Raw genomic sequence first — 22,385 nt, forward strand, 5'->3', positions numbered from 1 at the left:
TTTTGAACCTTCACTCTTTTAACTTCGCCCCTCCCCCTGTCAATTCCTGGCTTCGCCACTGAATGCAGTGTCATGAAATTGTTATTATATAATTACATATATACATATACATATATATATATGAATTATAGATTACTATATATATTGACGTGTAAAGCAAAGTCCAGGGTAGATGATCACATGGTGACTGAGGAGCACTCACACATGGGACTTGATCAGCCAAACGGCCAAGACAAAATCGTCTGAGATTTCATATTATCCGCCGTATCCTCTGCTGCTGCTGCAACAGTGCCGGTGGGCTCTCGATGTCTCAAGATTTTAGGCTTAAGTAACATTGCTTAATTAGCTGCTAGATTAATTGTGCATGCAATCTCATATCCAATCACATCAATAAATTGCAATCCCCATTTGTTTTTTTTTCCTTAAGTCAATGCCACATTGACACTAATTTTATTTGTATCTTCATTTGTTCTGTGTGTGTACACACACCTTTAATGGCGGATTAATTAGGCGACATATTTTGGTCTCGGGACCTCAAAAAATGGTCTGAAAGGTTATACGGGACTTTACAAAGGTCTGTATAAATGATTGTTTTATTTTTCCATTGAGAGATGTTGCGAGGATCACTCGACATATGTCTACCTTGCCTCATCAAATGTCAATAGGCCCCCGAGTGTTTGAAAAACTATTGATATATTTTGTTCCTTCAATATCTCTCGTCTAGTTAGTATTGAAACAACCACAAAACTTGAATGTTTGTATTTTTTAGCTGCTATATATATTTCTAATCACGTGATATGTCGGATTTCTTCTAGCATACGTATCTCATGACCCAGCCACATTTATAGTGTTGAAGCTTTATTGCAATTTAAATACTTTGAAGCATTTATGCGTCTACTACACGTGGGTAAATAACCGTTTTAACTGACGCTTTAACTTGAAGACTAGGGTTGTTTTGAACTCTATTGAGCAACTTCCGCAGCCGGAAAGGTTGAACAAAGGAAAAAATGAGAAACTTCCACCAGAAGGAGGAGAGGGGACTGTAGACGTTTTGGATCACATTCACATGCCCACTAAGTTCCCACTAACTTCCGAGTTTTCCACCAAAAAGTGAAACCTTACAAAATGAGACTTCCTTCAATAAAGCTAATATACTCGTTTTGTGTGTGTATAATTTATTTATTTATTTATTTATAAAAAGTGAAGATTAGAAGGATTCATTTGGACACATCTAAGCTTTGATATGTAAAATTCCTTTTTTCCTTTGGTTTCAGTTTCTTTGTAGCAAATTAGTAATTGGTCAAAGGAGTGAATCTTTAGTAGGAGCGTTAAGTGATCAGATTTGTAAAGCCGTCTAATAAGAAATTGTTATGTTGTTAAGAGTAGTGCCATTTTCTTCAAGTATATTCCAACATCATAAACCTCTAATGAAATTAAGGCTCTCTTATATTGAATGGTTCCACTACTAATTGTACTGATACGTTTTGTATAAATCTCACACATATCAGATTGTACATGTGATTAAGTTAAGAACAATATTGATGTGAGTAATGAATCACAAAACTATCTCCAAAACTTTAACATAGTGTTAGGCGAGTATGGGCGGGGTGTTGAATCCACATCGGAAACGTCATAAAGACCTTATGCCTGAAAGTTTAAATTTCCTTTAATTGAGAGTTGTTGCTTACTGATGATCAAGTCTCTAAAACATGAAAGCATTTGGTATTTTGGAGATCAAAGCTTAAAACTTAACATGAATAAGCTTAGTTAATCAAAATAACATGATCGTCTCCTTACACTCGAGTTCAATCTTCATTTCTTTTCTTTTTAGAGTATTGTACGCCAGGTGTTGAATCCACATCGGAATCGTCATGAAGACCTTATGCCTGAAGTTTAAATTTCCTATAATTGAGAGTTGTTGCTTATTGATGATCAAGTCTCTAAAACATGAAAGCATTTGGTATTTTGGAGATCAAAGCTTAAAACTTAAAACAAATAAGCTCAGTTAATCAAAATAGTGTAATTAATCAAAATAACGTGATCGTCTCCTTACACTCGAGGCCGGTCTTGAGGTAGAAGGAGGCGGACTTGTTCGCCAGGCAAGAAACGCTAGCAAGTTTGCTATTATGGGTTGTTCCTAAAAGGATCAGACTAATGATGTATACAATACTTGAATTCTCGATATAGATGCTACAAGTTGGTTCTCATGCTTCAGAGACAATGTACAAGATATTCTAGCACTCACCAATGAGGCGGATATGTCACTGCCCATGAATAAGAGGTCAGCAACGATGTGGCGGTGTGAGTTTAGTCTTCGGCTCTGGATGCGATGGTTTAGATTCCAAATCAGTAAAATGTAGGCTTCGTGCTTGCCACCTCATCACTTAATAACTAATTTGACAGATTGACTACGGTTGTATGACATTGGTGCAAAATCATGAGCCGTTGTATGAATTAAAGAAATTAAAAGACATTGTAAGAAATAAAAATTGGACGAAAATCTAAGAGGTTAATTAATTGAAATGTTGACAAAATTGACAACCATGATTCATGAGGATAGACATAAATCGACACTTTAGAGTTGCTAAAAACTAAATTAAAAAATCTGATGACTATGTAGAACAAGGTCTAAATTTCATGAAAAATTCTTATTTAATGTTAAAAACGGAAAAGAGGAAGCGAAACTTCTGCGCAAGTGGTGTTCGAAAAGGAAAAGGATTCTCGCCGGATCGTTTTCTTAGAGATCCTAGAGATTCTGTGATCGTGACAATTCATCGTATATCGTGTGAAAACTAATCACACGACATACGATGAACGGTTACGATCACGAGATCCCTCAAATCCTCAGAAAAAGGATCTAGCGATGATTCTTTTCCGCTCGAAAATGGAAAGAGATTCTCTTCTAATGCCATCAAATCAAGTGATCCGGGTCCTTGAAATTTGATCCAACAGTTAAAATTATTAAAATTTATGTTTTTAGCTGTTTGATCAAAATTCAAGAGTTCAAATCACTTGATTAGGTAATCTTAGTGGAAAAAATTAGGAGATGATCTCTTTCGCTCGAAAATAAGCAGACAAGAACCACTTTCTATGTGGGGCGGGGGGTTGTGATCTGCCATCTGGTTGTAACCTGGCTGTCATCATAAACGGACAACCCAAGATTCTTGCGCGTCAGGACTTATTGTTCCTCATAAAACCAAATTAAACGAGATTCAAACATCTTAAAAAAAAATTTCAAAGGTTTGGGTGCCAATTTACATTGACTAAGCTTAATTTACTGTGCTTGACTATCATTGGCGATATAAATATATAATTAAGAAACTAGCCTGAACGTTCCATTTCTTATTGATCAAAAGGAATTTATATCTCTCTCTCCTGGTTCCTTTGTTATTCACAGCAGCTCAGGAGAGTTCATACTCTCTCACCTCTCTCTAGAATTCAATATTTCGAAGATCCAGATTTCAGTGGAAACTGCATAAAAAGTTGAAAACTTTCATGGGTTCTTCCCATATCTGAAAACCCAATAAATCTTCAGCTTAAAAATTTGATCTTTGACTCATTGGCAGAGTATTTGTTTCCTGTTCCTCTGTTTTTTTTCTGTGGGAATCGGATTCCCAAGCAATGGCTCCGAGCACAGTCGTGGTCACAATCGAAAAGCCCGAAAACCCGTCATTGAAGCACAATCTTTTGGATTCCTCAGCCTTTCTGGAGAAACAGAAAGCCGTGAGCACCAAGCAATTCACATGGGTTCTTCTCCTTAAAGTGAACAGAGTATTCGCCTGCCTCTCATGGCTGCCAATGGCGCTGAGTGGAATGTTCCTTTCGCTTAAAAAGCGCATTTCGCGGTCTGACTTGACCGACGAAGAGCCAAAAACCCGAGGAAGGCTGTACAAATTCATCAAAGTCTTCCTCGGGTTGTCGATTTTGGCTCTAGTCATGGAAGTAGTTGCGCATTACAAGAACTGGAATTTGAATTTGTATCAGCCATGGGAGGTGCAGGGTCTGGTGCAGTGGTGCTACATGGTTTGGTTGACTTTCAGAGTTGACTATATTGCCCCTACGGCTATCATGATGTCCAACTTCTGCGTTGTGCTTTTTCTGATTCAATCTTTTGATCGATTGGTTTTGTGTGTTGGATGCTTCTGGATCAAGTACAAGAAGATAAAGCCAACAATTGCAGAAGATGCTTTTGACATTGAAGATCCTTCTAGTTTTCCAATGGTGCTTATTCAGATCCCTATGTGCAATGAGAGAGAGGTAACAGAGCAATCTAGCTCATTGAATTTCTTTTCACTTCTTACTTTTTCTGTCTGTTGGCAATTGGCATTTGTTATCGGATTTAGATCAGATAACGGAGTGAATTGAAGAGCAACTTGATACTTGATAGGCGTAAGTTTAGAAACAACAAAATTTAGGCATTGCAGGTTGATAGTGGATTATGGGGCCCAATTCCAAGCTCGGACCTCGAACCTTCAAAGCCCGGGTTTTGCTTGTTATGAACTTATGCATGTCAAGTTGCTCTCAACTCATTCGGCCACTTGTTCTGCGAAAAACTCAATATACCTTTTTTGGGTTGTATTTCCAAGTCAATTGACATTTGTTGTTAGAACAGATGACGGAATGGATCGAAGAACTATTTGATGGGCATAACTTAAGGAATATCAAAATTTAGGCTTTGCGGGTTGAACTTGCAAAGCCTCGATTTTGATGTTTATGGACTAACGTCTTTCAAGCTGTTCTTCGATCCATTCTGCCATTGGTTCTGCCTCAACTTTATATTACCTTTTGGTATTCTGCTTTCGTTCAATTCCAATTATTTGAAGCCTTCTTCTATTGCTTATCTATATCTTTCCTAACTTGTAGGTGTATGAGCAAGCAATTGCATCTGCATGCCAGATGGATTGGCCAAGAGACAGACTTTTGATTCAGGTTCTAGATGACTCAGATGATATAAATTTGCAGAATTTGATCAAAGACGAAGTCTCGTTGTGGCATCAGAAAGGTGTAAACATAATCTACAGACATCGGTTGATCAGAACAGGCTACAAAGCCGGCAACCTTAAGTCCGCTATGGGTTGTGATTATGTCAAAGACTATGAGTTTGTGGCAATTTTCGATGCTGATTTCACTCCGAATTCTGATTACCTTAAGCTTACAGTTCCTCATTTCAAGGTGAGGACATCTTCCTTATTGATCTTGTTTTTATTGTTACATTGAAGGGGGTCGAACTTTGGACTAACGATCCTGAGACTTTGTCACAGGGAAATCCGGAACTAGGACTTGTCCAGGCTCGATGGTCTTTCGTGAACAAGGACGAGAACTTACTCACAAGGCTTCAAAACATCAATTTGTGCTTCCATTTTGAAGTGGAACAGCAAGTGAATGGAGTGTTTCTCAATTTCTTTGGATTCAATGGGACTGCGGGAGTTTGGAGAATCAAGGCTTTGGAAGAATCAGGAGGCTGGCTGGAGAGAACAACCGTTGAGGACATGGACATTGCCGTTCGAGCACACTTGAACGGATGGAAAATGATCTTCCTCAATGATGTCAGAGTCCTCTGTGAATTGCCAGAGTCTTATGAAACTTATAAGAAGCAGCAGCACCGTTGGCATTCGGGGCCAATGCAGCTCTTCAGATTGTGTCTTCCTGCTATCTTGACTTCCAAGGTACAGATTTCATCGTTCAACTTTGTTCGATTGATTGCTTCCAAAGAAACGCTTGAATTGTATGTTTATGTATCGCGTTCTAATCTTCCTAAATTATGTGAATTTCGTGCAGATATCGATTTGGAAGAAATCAAACTTGATATTTCTTTTCTTTCTGTTGAGGAAGCTAATTCTTCCCTTCTACTCATTCACATTGTTTTGTATCATACTTCCACTGACCATGTTCTTACCCGAGGCTGAACTTCCTCTTTGGGTAATCTGCTACATTCCGATTTTCATGTCCTTTCTAAACATCCTCCCGTCCCCGAAATCCTTCCCTTTCTTGGTCCCCTACCTGCTCTTCGAGAACACAATGTCCGTCACAAAATTCAACGCCATGGTCTCGGGGCTATTTCAGCTCGGAAGTTCTTACGAGTGGGTGGTGACAAAGAAGACCGGAAGATCATCTGAGTCGGATTTGCTAGCCTATGCTGAGAGGGAATCGATGTCTGCGAGCGAAGAGAAGATCCTGAGGAGGAACTCCGAGTCGGGTCTAGCATTGTTAAGCAAACTCAAGGAACAAGAAGTAGTAGCTCCGAAGAAAAAGAAGAAGAACGGGATATACAGGAAAGAGCTTGCTCTTGCTTTCTTGCTGCTCACTGCAGCAGCCAGAAGCTTCTTATCTGCTCATGGAGTTCACTTCTACTTCTTGCTTTTCCAAGGCTTGTCATTTCTTGCTGTAGGGTTGGACTTAATAGGTGAGCAGATGGGCTAAAAAAACCTAAAACAAGTGCAATATTTTTTTCCCATAGTTATTTTTTTTTACAGCTATGATGAACCCTAATTACAAATGAGAAATTATTGTGTGGGACGGATCGCTGCATTAGATGGTGTGTAAAAGTTGAATTCATTTTTACATGTAGAAATATTTTCCGTTTTGTTAGAAGGTATAAGAAATGAGTTAATTGTACAATGGTATATGTCACCGGTGTATGAAGTATTGACAATCAAGTATAAACAACTCAGTTATTTTTTATTGTTTTATGAATCTCCGCTTTTAACACTCTCTTTGCGTCCGTTTACACTTCCTCTTCTTGCTCATATACGTTCCGCTTTCTGATTTATTGATTTACGAAAGCATAAAGGAAAGGGAGCGAAAATCATCACTAAAACTTTAAAAACACACACTAAACTTAACCAGCTCAACAAACAACCGAGAAACAAAATGTACCAAACATAGTAGTTTATAAAAGAAACATATTGTGTTACCTAAATTCGAGCCAGAATCGGATTTATGTTGCGTAAATTATAACGGAGATTCGAAACCAAGACGATGTTCATTTCTGAAACGTTTATATGCCATCTGTGCACAGATTGAGCACTGTATTAGCTGTTAGATGTAGACGGATATGTAGGAGGTGCAGGCAATCAAGGGGAACATGTGCAGATGTGACATGTTAACATGTCTGCATCTGGTGGCAACTAAAATGAATCTGTGAGAACACTTGACGTGCCCACAGCTAAGAATTGAGACACCTCGGTCATCCTCCTACAGTGAACAGTCCTACCTAGTTTGGAGTTATTTCAAATTGACACTGCTCGACTCCTTACGATACGAATTAAATGTTCTTGTAGCAATCTATTTGATTGTATCAAAGGACATAGTGAGTTGAGATTTTCTTATTAGGTCAGGTTATTTCACCTGCTGGTGAATAATTTTTGTTTCATTAGTTTCTAAATTTCTATTAATCGAAGTCGGACATATATACAAAAGTAAATAACTAAAAGGATAATGCTTACGTTCCCTTCATGGGGGATAAGCTCATTCCCCCACTTGCAAATAACGTATATTTAATGTAGATTTTTCATAATCGGGACTGTTCAATCTCTTAATATTTATTTGAAGACTATCTTTACAAAAATCATTTGGATTAGTTATCGTTTAGTCATCCAAATATATCAAATAAATCAACCCCCTATTCACTAGATATTGGACCACATGTAAGTTTCTATATACTCAAATCTTTGATTTATTTACGTAGAAGAATTACACTCTAGAAGTGGTAAGTACTTTTCATTTCAAATAATCAAACTAATGGTCAATATTCAATCAATTTAGAGTCGTTTGATATTGTTTTGTTTTAGTCTTTAGAGCTCGTTTGACAAACCTTGATCATCAAATTATCAAGATTTTTTTTTTTCATTTTCAAGTTTTTATTTCGTACATTCCCTTCATTTTCCTTTGCACCACGGCATTAGTTTGAACTCCATACCAATGGCTAACCTAACATTTAATCTATCAAAATATATCGTCTGACAAAAAAAACTCAGTACCGAGGAAAAATCACGTTGGGCCCTAAGCCCGTGTCCTCAGCCATAGCTCGACCCATGAGGCCCATTGGCGTTTCTTCCTTTCTACTTTCAAGTAAACTTTACCGAAAGAGTCACTACCAGACTCGACGTGTGGAGGCGTCTCCATCATTCGATTTTTCAAAATTCAAACTTTCCTTCGCCTCAAAGCAAATTCATGCTCCGCAACTCAGCATTTTCCCTTATTAATATTTAGGGTTTTCATCGTCGTTGTTTGCATTGTCTAAATTCTTGAACTTTTTGAGGGGAAATTGCGGTGGTGGGTTTTGAAAGCTAGAAGTTGGAGCTTCAATGGCGGAAGAAGGTGATGCTTTTTACGTTGTTCGGAAAGGCGACGTTATTGGCATTTACAAAAACTTCACGGATTGCCAAAACCAAGCCGGTTCTTCGGTAAATTTTTACCACCCTTTTATCAATGTTATAGAAAGCTTGTGCTGATTTTTCTTTGATTTTTCCCAATTTGTGATCAATTTTGGCTAACCTAGTTGATTTTTCAATTGGGTTTTCTTTAATTTGTTAAAATAACCGTAATTTGTTGCTGCATTGTTTGGTTATGGTGTATCTTTTGTTAAAAGTCTTGTGCTTTCTGGTGGTAGTGAGAGATTTCTGCTTCTAGTTACGGTTTGTGGTGTAAATATGCTTCTAGAGATTAATAAAAAAGTGCTTTTGTAAGAAGTTACTATGCATATGAGGTTTTGTTTTGCTTTTTAGGTATGCAATCCTTCTGTAAGTGTGTTCGAAGGCCACTGTTTGCCGAAGGAGGCTGAGGAGTACCTTGTCTCCCACGGCCTTAAGAATGCTTCTTATACTATCAGTGCCAGTGATGTGAAAGATGACGCTCTTTTCGGAAAACTCGTTGCTTGCCCTATCCAGGTTTGAATGTTTGATGATTTGCTCTTCTTTTTTCCATGGCATGTGGTGGCGTGGATATGGGTATCTTATCGTAGACAATCTTGTATTTGGTCACTGATTGTGTAATTGGGCATGTTCATAAATTTCAGCAGCCAGATTCGCCTGCCAATGACTCACCGCCAAAGAGATCACATGAGGCGGTTGGGGCTACTGCATTCCCGAACTCTCAGACTCAGAGAAAGCATTTCAAATCTGATATTCAAACTGAAGCTGTTGCAAATTCATCTAGTTGTGTAAGTTTCCATCGATCGCATCCAGTAATACTTTATAGTAAACTTAATCTACCTATGTTTCTACTTGTGCATATTCATAATTTTTCAGCAGCCAGATTCTTCTATAGTAAAATCAGCTGCCAAGGACTCACCACCTAAGAGATTGCAGGACATGATTGGATCTACTCCATTCCCGATATCTCAGAGGAGGCATTTCACACCGGATAACCACATTGAAAATCTTGGAATTTCTTCTTTTTGTGTAAGTTTTATTTGTGAATTCAAATGTGTCGTATCACATTGTTGTGGGTTATTATAAGTGAAGATTTGAAAAATGTTTGTGACCTGTCTTTTTTCAGCAAACCTGTATACTTGAGTTTGATGGTGCTTCAAAAGGAAATCCTGGACTAGCTGGTGCAGGGGCTGTCCTACGAGCTGAAGACGGAAGCGCTGTATGCACTTCATTGAAACAATTTAGTTCCTTTTGCAGCATATTTTTTGTAAATTCTAGCCCTTTAATTATATGGTTGGGTTTTATAGGTGTACCGTTTGCGTGAAGGGGTGGGAATTGCAACAAATAACGTTGCAGAATATCGAGCTGTAATTCTGGGATTGAAATATGCTCTTGAGAAAGGATATAAACACATTCGTGTTAAAGGAGACTCTAAACTTGTCTGCATGCAGGTTCGTAGCTTGGTGGATGTTATAGCACTATGAGTTTTTAAAGTTCTTCGTTTTCTTCGCCTTACCCTGTTTCCTTAATTATTTCATATTTGTGTGTCCTTAAGCTTTACGATGCTTTCTGTCTCTGATAAAACAGGTTCAAGGTCTCTGGAAAACGAAAAATCAGAACATGGCTGACCTGTGTGAAGTGGCCAAGGAGCTCAAAGACAAGTTTATGTCATTTGAGATCAATCATGTTCTTAGGGTAAGTTCAGTCATGGTAGAAGAAAATTGTGTAAAGTAATACTTATGTGATAAATCTTCACTAGTCGAAGAACTCGTTTTTGAGGAGAACATGAGAACGGATGAAAAATTGCTCTTTCGAAAGTGACGCGTTCTGCTATTTGTTGCAGGAATACAATTCTGAGGCTGATGTTCAAGCAAACCGAGCAATAAATCTTCGAGGTGAGTGGCTTCCAAATGTACCAAATTCGTCAGGTTTTGATGGTTTATGGTTTCATTTATTCGAACTGCTTGGATCTTATGCTTGAACAGATGGACAAGTTGAAGTGGATTGGAATGGGAAGTAGCTCAAACAAAATGCTGGGAAGGGGAAGGCGTCGTTTTGTAAGCCGAAAGAATTAGTCCATTAGATTCGAACTTGTTTAAACATATGCAATCAGATTCTGTTGGGTAAAAGATGTTTCGAACTTCTCATGGAACAAAGCACTCCTTGATGTAAAGTTTTCAGTGCTCATTTTGGAACCCAAAACTTATTGCTAATATAAGGCTCGTTTGAGAGTGCTGATGTTGGAAGCACTTTTGCTCATATGCGATTTTGTTATATGTGTATTTATAATTTAAGGGCTCTTTTGGAAGTGTTTTTTAAAATGACTGAAAGCGTTTTTTGGATCCAAAATCAATTTCACTAAAAACACTTTTAATCATTTTAAAAGCCCTTTCAAACGAACCCTAATATGGGAAGAGAGCAAGATTCAAACGTTGATGTAACACTGAGTGATGCAGCTATCCCATCAGTAAGCAAAGCCTTTGAGGTAGCTACATTTTTTTTGTAATGCAGATGTCGAAATTCTGAATCAGATGCCGGATTCGTCTTCGTAATTTCTTACAAGTCATGGATTTTGTCGCAGGAAACTCAAGGTATTACCAACTTAAAGGTTGAAGTCATTGAGGGTATTGCAACTGTTGAGGTGCGTATGAAAATTCCCATCTTGGGTCTTGTAACAAACAAGTTCAAATCTGCTTTCCCATGACCATAGATTAGATTAGTATATTATTATACATCGACTTGCCAAAGATAATGTTTACCATCGGCTCAGTGCTTTATTTTCATCAAATTTCTATGTACTTTGAACACTTTGTATCCGTTTTCGGGGAGTTTTAGTTTCTGTGAGATGCAATTGGGTTGTAATGCGGATTATAGGTTAATAATTTTTTCTCTTGTTTCCAGTTGACGAAACAAACGACGGTACAAGCTACCGGGGTGGCTTCGAGTTTGGTGGAGACCATACAGAGTTCGGGGTTTAAGCTACAAACGTTAAATTTGAGCTTTGATGAAGAAGAAGAAGTTGCTGCAGCTGTCTGAATCTTGTAACGCCGCTTATTTAGGATTTCAGAAATTTGAGGTAAAAAGAAAAAAAAACGAGAAAAATATATTGTTGAAGCTCTTTACTCGGATCCATATTTTGTACTTTTGTAGTTAGTGAAGAAGGATGGAAATTGTATTTTTGAAAGGTTGGATAAACAACATTTTTTGGAACCTCCAAAAAACCAAAAAAAAAATAAAAAAATCATTGTTCTTGTTTTGATCACGCAAGGTGATTTGTTACCCGTCCGTTTAGGGCCGGACATACCCTACTGACCCTAAGAGCTTAGGAAAAAACTAAGCAATGCCCCTTGAATTGTAGACTTTGTTATACTTTGCCTTCTAAATTTCTATTTGATTGCAGGTTTCATTGAATTTTCAGTTCGTGCTAATGTACCCGAACAAATTCAAGAAATTGAAACACTTACAATTGTCCAAAATGACGAAAAACGGTCCATAAATTTGACGAACTAATTGAATGGACTAAAGGGACACTACCATGAAATGAAAGTTCAAGAGGATCATATAATCCAAATAAAACTTAGAGAGCAATGTGAAATGCGGCTTATAATTCAGATTTCGGTTTTATTTTGATTATTTAACAATTAAATGTTTCCACAAGTCTTTTCGACCTTCAAAAATATAGGTTACTGTAGCAAAGCTACTAGCTTATCCCTTCTTCCAAACTAAATAACCAAATGTTAAAAAAAAAAAAAAAAAAATTTCCAAAACTGACTACCATTTCCCTCAACACACTAAGGGCTGGTTTGGTATTGCTGTGCTTTGAAAAAAAGCTGCTGTGAGAATAAGTGGATGTGCTGTGAGAATAAGTGGCTGTGAAATAAATCAGCAGAGTGTTTGGTAAACTTTTTTGTAAAAGTGTTTTTGGAAAAAAAAAAAGCAATCTGATAGTGGATCTTTTCATTAAAGGAGTACTGTAGCTCTGTGTACTTTGAAAAAAAGCCAGTTTTCCAAAGCTGCAAATAGTAGCTTCAGCTTTTTCCTTTGATTTCAGCTTATTCTCACAGCAGCTTCCAAAATAAGCCTTTTTTTTTTCAGTTTACCAAACACCTAAAACCCTCACAGCTTTTTTTCATGAGTGCTTTTTTTTTCAGTACCTCACTCCCAAACCACCCCTAAGTGATATATTCAGATGTAGGACAGACAATTGCTGAATTGCATTCGTGTAGCCCCTGCATACAACATGAGCGTGAAATGCTTACCCCGGTTATAACCAAGATATTCCAAGGCAAGCACACATGATTCATTTTGGTTGTCTGTATTAACCCGTTTAGCTTGTTTCGTGTTATGAACTTATGCACGACATGGATTACTTGCACTTTCAGTTCTGACCCCTGAGCTCTCCATATGTAAAACATGAGATTTTTTACGGAGTATCCCATTTACGGAATATCAAAACTTGACGGTTAAAGACACAAGTTATTTCATATTCCGAAGCAACTAAGAATTTCTGGAAAAACATATGGACTTAAACCACGCACGCTCGTTGAGTTGGAGTCTTCCACTTTACCTACTTTACGTACAGGCAAGGCCGTTTTCACATAATAATTTCATCCGTACATATTTGTATGTTTGCGTTTTACAGGTTGGCCCTAGATTATGAACTGTGCACTACTGCACCTGCAATGCCGACACAGAGAGAGAGAGAGAGATCATGTCAATTTTGATTGATAGAGAGATGTCATGTCATTTCCTGAAGTGCTGCATGAACATGCATGCATGATTGACGATGATGATGGGTCTTTTGGCATTTCTTTTTCGGAGTGAAGTTCCTATTGACAAGAAAAATCCATCGGCAGAGAATTACCATCAATTCTATATGAATTCAAAGTTTTTGGGAAGTGTGATATAATTATAATTTTATAACGCTATCCTCTCTGCCAAATGTAAAAAGAAAAGTAATTGTCCCTACAGTATACAGCTGGGTTTAACTGTCTAGGGTTTTAAATCGTGTGTGATGTTTGCAGAAGGTGAATAGTTGGTCCATTAACCTTCTATGTTGCGTGTAGCCATTAACGTTTCGTTCGAGGAGTTCAGAGATTTTTCAGTGTGATTGTTAGACGACATAGTATATCACGTGTAATTATACAAATGATAAAATATGTGTGTTAAAAAATTAATAACTTAAAAAATAAAATATTTTATCATTTACATAAAAACACATGATATATCATCCGTATTCATATCACAATTAAAACTTTCTCCAAGTGGACTGCATGCATTACCTTGCAGATAACATCGATTACCACGTTTTTTTTTTTGGGAAACACCATGTCTTTGTTTACATATGCAACTTGGCTAACATTTTCAGAGATCTTACGAAAAAGATCAAATAATAATGGAACTTTAACGAAAAGCTCTTGGTATTGTTTACTTTAACGAAAAATCATATTTTTACATTAAAAAATCAATTATGATACTATTCACTTTACCTTTTATTTTGTTCCTTAAAGCTCAAAATTTTCAACCATTTTTCATTAATTTTCCTAATAATAATTAGGGTTCTTTTAGCATGCACATATATATGAGGGCCCTCCAATACACGTTGCTGTGAAACCTAATTCGGTTTCGGGTTTAGTCTTGTACAGTGCATGCTTTTATGCTACTGAAAAAATTTAAATAGAATGAGTTCACCGTTGTTATAATATTTTTCAACATTAGTATAAGCATATATAGAAATGCCATTTAGTATTACAATTTAATGATATTCTTTTTTACTTGTAAGTGATATTTTAAATTCAATTATAATGTAATGTGAGTTTGAACTACATTATTATAACTAGTCCAATATAAGACTTAAATCACTCCCTCATCCTCTTAGTATGGACAATATTGATTGTTTAAAAATAAAAATAAAATATAGAGATAGTCAAATACATGGCATTGAATTAATAGCTCGGGACATCACTTAGTACTACAGTCTAATGATATTTCTCTTCACTTGTAAATGAAAGATCTTAGGTTCGATTTTCGTCGGAAGCGAATTTGAACTATATTATTATGGTTAGTTCAATATGAAGTTTAACACACTTTTCCATATTTTTTGGTGTAAATAATATCGTTTATGAAAAAAAAAATCTCTAGTTTAAATAACATACCATAAGCGAAATAATATATTCTCAGTCGCCTGCACTTGAAACCTGTTGTTGTCATCAATTGGTCTAAATGAAACCAGTTGTAATCCATGATTCCTAGAGTTGTTGAATCAATTTTACTGTGATCGGTCAATTCGATCGTTGGATCTTTTTAACAAAACCAGCTGTGCTCAAAAGAAAGTTACGAGCCCAAAAAAGAAAAGAAAACCAACTGTGTTCTTTCAATTAAACCTAACAAGTTCAAGTATCAAATTTTAGATTTAGATTAACTGAGTAATACTATTTTTATCTCATATTTTTTATAAGAATTTTAACGAAAAGCTTTCGGTACTGTTTATTTTAATAAAAAATCATATTTTTACACTAAAAAATCAATCTTAGTACTATTCATTTTACCTTTTATTTTGTCTTTATCGTTAGAACTTAAAGTTTTTAAATTTTTTTCATTAGTTTTCCTATTTTTGAAATCACATTTTGTATCATCTGCCTATTAATATAGGATCTGCTTACAATTTGAAATTTCTAACAGTTAGATTTTCAAATTTGTATTATTGACTGTTTTAAAACATGTCAAGGTCATACTCCAAGTCTCCGACAGACTATAAAAAAAAATGGAAAATTAAATAAAAGAGTTTGAAAACTTTGAGTTTTAACGATAAGAACAAAATAAAGGATAAAGTGAATAGTACTATGATTGACTTTTTAGTATAAAAATATGATTTTCGTTAAAGTAAACAATATTTGAAACTTTTCGTTAAAGTTCCCTAAAAAAAATAATTTTTACATATTTTTTTAGTCTCTCACGCACTATATGTAATTTTGACCATCGACTTTGTTTTTAACTTATTAAATCCAATGACAATAAATAAAAAGAGGTATTTAACATGCTAAAAATATTGTATGAAGGTTACATTCGTAAAAACAATACCACGCAATTTTCGTTTCAAGTTTTTATGTGCAGGCCTTGTGTGGAGGATATTAATTTATGGTTGCTAAAGATATTATATATTTAAATTTTATTTTGTAAATTAACAGTTGATATTTAAATTTTTTATTCAAATCATTATATAAAATATTAAACCATTGACTTGGGATGACGCACACTGTGATGTGAGAAGACGAAAAAAAATGTAAAAATAGATATAGGTACATAATAGTACTTTAGTGGACAGGGGAAGGTGGGTCGAACTCTCGAGTCAGATTTCGGGACAGCAAGCTAACTTGGCTCGCTGTGAAAATGTGATCACATTTCATCATGCAGCTGGCATATCATGGCCTTGTCCAATCTAGCAATAGATATTTACCTATTATATTCTCGATATATTATTACAGTATTTCAAACTCGATATATTATGACAGTATTTTAAATTAATTACGTATTATTGTTATTTTAAATAATAATGTATAATTGAGATACATATATAATGATGTACTCGTTCTATTGATGAGACATAATCCCAAACTATTAAGGCATACAAGAGCTTGTAAGATTTAAGATAAACCCTAATGAACGCGGTTCTTTTTGCCTCTCTTTTTGTTTGGGAGATGCTTGGAAATATGACATTCTTAACCAATGATATAATATTTATAAATTTCAATTTTCACATGTGATATTGCGTTATTAACTTGAGATATCGATACAGTAACTCATCTGATGTAGTAGGTAAGTGTTTCTCTGCTGCCTCCTGCAGTGGACCAGTCCCTACATTTCAAAACTATTTATACCATATCCCTGCTCCTAGAATCATCACTGCCCCGGTACTTTCCTTCTAGCTCTTGACTTTTCCAGCTGTTTTGCAATGGCTTCCAAAGGCATGCTCCTTCTCTTTGCAACCATTCTCCTTTTCACTGCGAGGGTACGTAATTATCTTCATTTTTATTAATTAGTATTATTATTTGGTTTAATTTCCCATTTATTTGGGTGTCTAAATTGGAATGGTACCCTTGGTCTTGTAGGCTTCATCACTTGATCATCATGACGAACTCAAGATTAAGGTACTTTTAATTATATACTTTAAACAGTGTGGTAAAAACTAATTTTTACATCTACAGGGACTGGAACTAACCAAAGAGTTCAATCTTTGGTAGAAATTATGACCTTAATTGTTGTGAAATTAATTAATTTCAGATTAATTATGTCAAGGCAACAGCTCCACCACCTCTATCCAAGGCTCCAGCGCCGCCGCCTCTTGTGGCCAAACCACCCACTCCACCAATTGCCAAGCCGCCAACTCCACCACTTACCAAGCCATCACCACCAATTCACAAGCTCCCTACTCCTCCCCTTGCCAAGCCACCAACTCCACCACTTACCAAGCCACCAACTCCACCACTTACCAAGCCATCACCACCAATTCACAAGCTCCCTACTCCTCCCCTTGCCAAGCCACCAACTCCACCACTTACCAAGCCACCAACTCCACCACTTACCAAGCCATCACCACCAATTTACAAGCCACCTGCTCCTCCACTTACCAAGCCACCATCTCCTCCGCTTGCCAAGCCACCATCTCCTCCGTATACCAAGCCAACTCCTGTCATCCCACCAGTGAAGCCACCAACTCCGGTCATCCCCCCAGTGAATCCACCAAGTCCTGTCAGTCCCCCAGTGAAGCCACCCACTTATCCACCGCTTCCCCCGGTTAGGTCCAAAGCAGGTAAATATTCTTCTCACTGCCATAGAGAAGTGAAATTTATGTCCATTACTAATCTAAGTAAACCCTTAACCTTATACTCATTACAAAATGATATACGTTCTATATTCCCCATTATATTTTGGTCCCTCGACTGAATTTAATTTAAGGTAGAACTTTAAGACGTCACATGTAACTCGTAAACAAGTTCACGGACAAAAATATAACTCGTGAACTTTTTCACGGACTATAATGTAATTGAAAACCCTAAATGTCGGTTAATTTGTGATTAAAATTGTTTTGTCATTTTGGTGGGCAGATTGCATCCCACTGTGTGACAAGAGGTGCATGCTGCATTCAAGGAAGAGGGTGTGCATGAGAGCTTGCACGACGTGCTGCGACCGCTGCCGCTGCGTTCCTCCGGGAACATTCGGCAACCGGGAAAGATGCGGCAAGTGCTACACCGATATGGTCACCCATGGCAACAGAAGCAAGTGCCCTTGAATTTAATAGAGAGAGAGAGAGAGAGAGAGGAAAATAAATGGTTTTCTTCCTGTCCTTTCTAATTTCTACTGCTTACCGCATGTGTAATGGATTGGATAATTATTTATTATTAGTACTAGTATGGCCCTAGGGTTTTAAATTTCAAATGTCATGTAGCGGATGATATTATATATTACTGTACTTTTGAAGATTTGGTAACAATATTTATAGTGCTTAATTACTCTAATGAATAACATGTCGTGCTTGTCGGATGCCCACCCTATCCAACTATCTAATTTTTGGAGAATGTTTTTCTCTCCACCTAATTTTTTTTTCCTTTTCTCCTACTTAAAAGCTTACGATTAAGTTTCGTCAATATTTTATATTAATTTTTTATAAAGATTATAAGACAAAATAAAATGTGAGAAAGGAGGAGGGAAGATGATGAGAATATCGAGGGGAGGGAATCTTACTACTAATTTTTTGTGTTTTGGTTATATGAGAAGAAATTGATCTGTTCCTAGTCTTAACTCATTATACTTTTCTCTTCAGTTTGCCTATTTATAGTGACCGGAAAATCTTTATATTTTCGATTTTCTATGATGAGTTCTGTACTAAATTATGATAGAATAATTGTGTGATTTAGGCTATTTCTCCATATCCAATATTTTTGTATAAATATTAATTAAAAAAAAGTGTTGTATCATAAAATCATAGATACAATTTATAAAGACTGAGTGTTTAAAGTCTACTCATTATTGAGCGATTGGTGATATTTTATCATAATATTTTTAGATATAATCTGTAAGAACTCTTTGTAAGCCAAGTTATTTATGATATTTAGTTGTAATGCCTTTTTTTAATGAATGAAATATTGGACTTTTCTTTTTAAAAAAACGTCTCGAAGGGCTTTAAGATTTGGGCCTGGTGGAATTTTCACTCGGGCCCGTCGGATAATTGGTGGGCCCTCAATTCCTCTATGGGCTTTTGGACTAATTTTATTGATAACTAAACCGCTTAATATTACGGTTTACTGATATTTCTCTTCTTATAAGTGAAAGAACTTAAATTTGATTTTTGCCAAAAGAAAATTTGAACCACATTATTGCTAATCCATTATGAGGTTAAGCCTACCCTTTCTCCCTTAATCTAAATAATATCATTAAAAAAAATAAAATAAAAACTTGAAACTGACTTCATTTGACTAGGGTTTCGTGGCATTGCACGTGACACCACATGCATGTGTAAGAATATGAGAAACAGTACCAGTGAAGGACATGGAAAATTTTCCCCCTCCACCCTTTCAGAACACTATTTATACCCCCCCATCGTAGCTCTCCTGCAAGCATCTCACTCCCTTATAGTTTCTTCATAGAGCTGCTGTTCACTAAACAAAATGGCTATCAAAGTTATCTTCCTCCTGTTCGTCACTGTTCTCCTGGTTTCTACAATGGTAATTAACCATATCTACACTGGTTTTATGCACTGATTTTGTAATTATATTGGCAAACTCTTAATTTGACATGCTTCTCTTTGTAGGTTTCATCTCAGGACGATGATGGTATCGACGATCTCAAGGCAAAGAAGGTACAAATTAATTTTTTTTAAATGAGGGCTTGTTGTTGGGCTCACTTCATATCTAACGTCAACGACTCAAATCATATATTTTTCAAGTTGCGTTTTATAGATTATTTTGCAAAATATTAGCAAAAAAATGTTTGAGGAGTTTAATTGAGTTCGAAGAAATTGACACTAAGTGTTCCAAGAAACAATAAAGTTTCATCACCACAATCAAATGAGTAAATGATTTCGGATTGAATTGATATTTTTGCAAAAATGATCTATGAATGAAGACATAAAAAATAAATCGTTCGGATCATTGAAGCTCAATGTATGATGAACACCACAACCAGTTCCTAGTTTTACTAAAAGTTGAGAATCCCTTTGGAGTGTGTGTGTGTGTGTGTGTATTGACCATGTCTTATGTTTAAAAAGTTGATCAACAATATAATTAGTAAATATAGTTCAAATAATAGTAGACTCAAACTAAAAATAACTTACGCACCAAAAACTGAATCAGATCATGTATCTTGAAATAAATAATTGGGTTTAGATGTAGTTTTAGTTTTGTGATGTATTTGTGTTGCACTTCTCTATGGAAACTAATTATTGGAGGAATATTGAGCATTTATTTAATATATGGTTTCAGCCATCACCTACGAAACCCAAGCCATCACCAAAAGCACCCAAGTCGCCATCATCAAAAGGACCCAAATCACCACCAAAATCACCCCCCAAATCACCCAAGTCACCGGCAAAGCCCGGCAAGTCGCCACCAGGTGCACCACCGTCAACTGATGATGATACATACTCTGATGACATTCCGGAGGATGAGCCGGTCACTCCGCCACTTTCCGTATCTAAGGTCAGACACTGCATGCATATATGCACTACTGACATGGCATGTCTGTGATTATTGATGTTGTTTTCTTGCAGCAGAGAGTTCTTTTAGTTTGCATGCATGGTATGTGTGTAGATGAACTAATTGGTACATATTTGTCCTTGTATTTGCAGGTCTCATCTCATGAAGACAAGAAAATCATGGTAAGTTACAATTTAATTTATTACTGTGTTATATACATGGTGAGGGTTGTTTTGTCTTTGTAACTAAAAAATTAGTTGTTTTAGTTGTAGAAACAGGAAACAGCTTTTTTGCAAAGCGGATAGCTTTTTTAGTTGGGGTCGCCCTTATTTACTGTATTATATTCATATGGTCTTTATATATGCATGGCAAATTGGCAATGGAAATTAACTTTTAATATTATGTTCTGGTTGCAGGGGCAAAAGTATAAATATTCAGGTTCATCGTCGGACGGTGAGCGACCAACAAATGGTAGCCAAAGCTAAATCTAATGGGAGTATACATACAAGAAAGGCAATAAAATGTTATATTGTATAATTCAATAATGTTTATTCAACTGCTCAATCTTCATGTAAGGGATGACATATATTTCAATAGTAATTAAATAACCCTAGTTTTTTTTTTTTTTTAAAATTCCCAATTAATAAAAGATCTATGTATGATAAATGGTCCACTTCGATTTGACAAGTCACATATTACTAACCACAAAATCGGAAGAAAATCAAATAAACAATTAATTGAAAGGATAAGAAATCTGAAAAGTTACTCATGTTGACAATTACTTGAAATCTTATCCGAAAAATTATTAAGATTACATAAAGATAAGAAATCTGAAAAGTTACTCATGTTGGCGACACGGGTCACTCGAAATCTTATCCAAATTTTTTTTGAGATTATATAAAGATAAGAAATCCAGAGATTTATTCATTTGGCAACAAGTGACACTTAAAATATGTCCGAAAACCTTATTTTAATATGAAAATTTAATTTAAGTAACCATATGTCCGAAAACCTTATTTTAATATGGTAATTTAATTTAAGTTACCATATTAATTTAATTAAAATAATAAATTATGTTTGGTCTACGGCCCTTTGGCCCCTTTTGTTGGAGATTGTTTTTTGTCAAAGGCTATGTTTGGCCCCCTCGGTTGGAGATGGTATAAAATATGGTATGACACTGTTCATTAAAATATAATTTCTTGCTGGTCTATAAGGTTAAAGGGAGCCTTTCGGCCCTCATTCAGTTGGAGATGGCCTAAGTTTCCAATCCTTGTCCTCAAGGTTGTTTGCTATGACTCCTTCACTAAAGATGCCACTGCTCTAATATACTCTCTTGTATTATCTCCAATATTTGGGGATTTATAGAATTGTTATTTGTGATAAGTTTTTCTTGTAACTCATTGATGTAAACTGTCTCTATAAATACAAACATACAAACTTCTAAGTTGAGCATCAGTAACTTATGTGTGAATATTTCTCCTTTATGGTATCAAAGCTAAGAAACTGTCACGACAAAATGAGCAAATGGCAATACAGAGAGTAGCCCGACGAAACAAGCAAATAACAATACGGAGAGTAGCTCAACCTCTTATAAGTCCTTGTAAGATTTCTCATTTCACAAATATGAGAATCTTTTACCTTCACATTCTCACACTTTATTATAAAAGACTCATTCTCGAGTCTAAGTCTTCGTTGACTCCGTTATAATCTTGAAGTTGAATTCTTCCCATCCAACCAAAGAGATATTTGGAGTATCTTGAAATCCTCGACTTTCCAATTCGATGTAACATAATTTCTTCGAGCAAATCTTCATTTGATTTATTTGATCAGCTAAATCTTGGGAAGCTTCCAATTAAACGCATTAATCCCAATAAAATCAATACATTCAAAAGTAATATCATGAATACTATTTTTGGCATTTTGCCCTGGTTATTTGTTCATCATCTTCTTCTCTAACATTGGTGTTGACCAAATTGTGTCAACCTCATCGAACAACTCCTCACCAGATTCAGAGAAATGCTATGAGAATTTTTTTAAAGTGGGACTCTCCATAGACTATGTGACACATCATATTTTAACGTCAATTTTTGAACCAACATTAAAATCATTATGCAAAAATTATGAGATGGCAGAGTGTCTCATTAACATTTCTTGTGTTACAAATTCCAAAACACGATTACAACAAGTTTCACAATCATCCAAACAAAGATCAAACTTCGGAGGTAGATTTAATTCAATAAATTTGATTCCTCATAATTATCAACCAGGCAACTCGAATTAAAATAATTGAAACTGATCATGTGTGGTGCCGCTTTTGTTGTAA

General features: G+C 35.9%; 4 protein-coding genes across 11 annotated transcripts; all 4 read left to right on the forward strand.

Annotated features, from left to right (window-relative positions):
- The first annotated feature begins 3,168 nt into the window (after positions 1–3,168).
- LOC103442280 (xyloglucan glycosyltransferase 4-like) lies at positions 3,169–6,681 on the forward strand. Its single transcript, XM_008381055.4, has 4 exons — positions 3,169–4,257; positions 4,864–5,172; positions 5,262–5,666; positions 5,779–6,681. The coding sequence occupies exons 1-4, from the start codon at positions 3,622–3,624 to the stop codon at positions 6,418–6,420; spliced, it is 1,992 nt and encodes a 663-aa protein (XP_008379277.2). The 5' UTR covers positions 3,169–3,621; the 3' UTR covers positions 6,421–6,681.
- Positions 6,682–8,054: 1,373 nt separating this feature from the next.
- On the forward strand, positions 8,055–10,631 carry LOC103442281 (uncharacterized). 6 transcript variants are annotated; one of them, XM_008381058.4, is made up of 9 exons: positions 8,055–8,405; positions 8,727–8,888; positions 9,017–9,160; positions 9,309–9,401; positions 9,499–9,591; positions 9,680–9,823; positions 9,960–10,067; positions 10,216–10,267; positions 10,358–10,631. In XM_008381058.4, the coding sequence occupies exons 1-9, from the start codon at positions 8,307–8,309 to the stop codon at positions 10,390–10,392; spliced, it is 930 nt and encodes a 309-aa protein (XP_008379280.2). In that variant the 5' UTR covers positions 8,055–8,306; the 3' UTR covers positions 10,393–10,631. The 6 variants fall into 6 exon arrangements, with proteins under 6 accessions (XP_008379280.2, XP_070661353.1, XP_008379278.2 ...); XM_070805252.1 differs by having other exon boundaries at positions 8,088–8,405; positions 9,020–9,160; XM_008381056.4 differs by having other exon boundaries at positions 8,098–8,405; positions 9,249–9,401.
- Positions 10,632–15,989: 5,358 nt separating this feature from the next.
- Positions 15,990–17,912, forward strand: LOC103442284 (gibberellin-regulated protein 14-like). Of its 3 annotated transcripts, XM_070804802.1 has the most exons (5): positions 15,990–16,380; positions 16,481–16,519; positions 16,653–16,797; positions 16,915–17,181; positions 17,477–17,912. In XM_070804802.1, the coding sequence occupies exons 1-5, from the start codon at positions 16,324–16,326 to the stop codon at positions 17,659–17,661; spliced, it is 693 nt and encodes a 230-aa protein (XP_070660903.1). In that variant the 5' UTR covers positions 15,990–16,323; the 3' UTR covers positions 17,662–17,912. The 3 variants fall into 3 exon arrangements, with proteins under 3 accessions (XP_070660903.1, XP_070660901.1, XP_070660902.1); XM_070804800.1 differs by having other exon boundaries at positions 16,653–17,181; XM_070804801.1 differs by having other exon boundaries at positions 16,668–17,181.
- Positions 17,913–18,953: 1,041 nt separating this feature from the next.
- LOC103442285 (alpha carbonic anhydrase 8-like) lies at positions 18,954–20,685 on the forward strand. The gene is made up of 5 exons (XM_008381064.3): positions 18,954–19,093; positions 19,180–19,227; positions 19,850–20,065; positions 20,215–20,244; positions 20,479–20,685. Exons 1-5 carry the CDS (start codon positions 19,037–19,039, stop codon positions 20,545–20,547), a joined length of 420 nt encoding a protein of 139 aa, XP_008379286.2. The 5' UTR covers positions 18,954–19,036; the 3' UTR covers positions 20,548–20,685.
- The last annotated feature ends 1,700 nt before the right edge of the window (positions 20,686–22,385 follow it).

Source organism: Malus domestica, chromosome 09 (assembly GCF_042453785.1).
Source record: "Malus domestica chromosome 09, GDT2T_hap1".
NCBI lineage: Eukaryota > Viridiplantae > Streptophyta > Magnoliopsida > Rosales > Rosaceae > Malus > Malus domestica.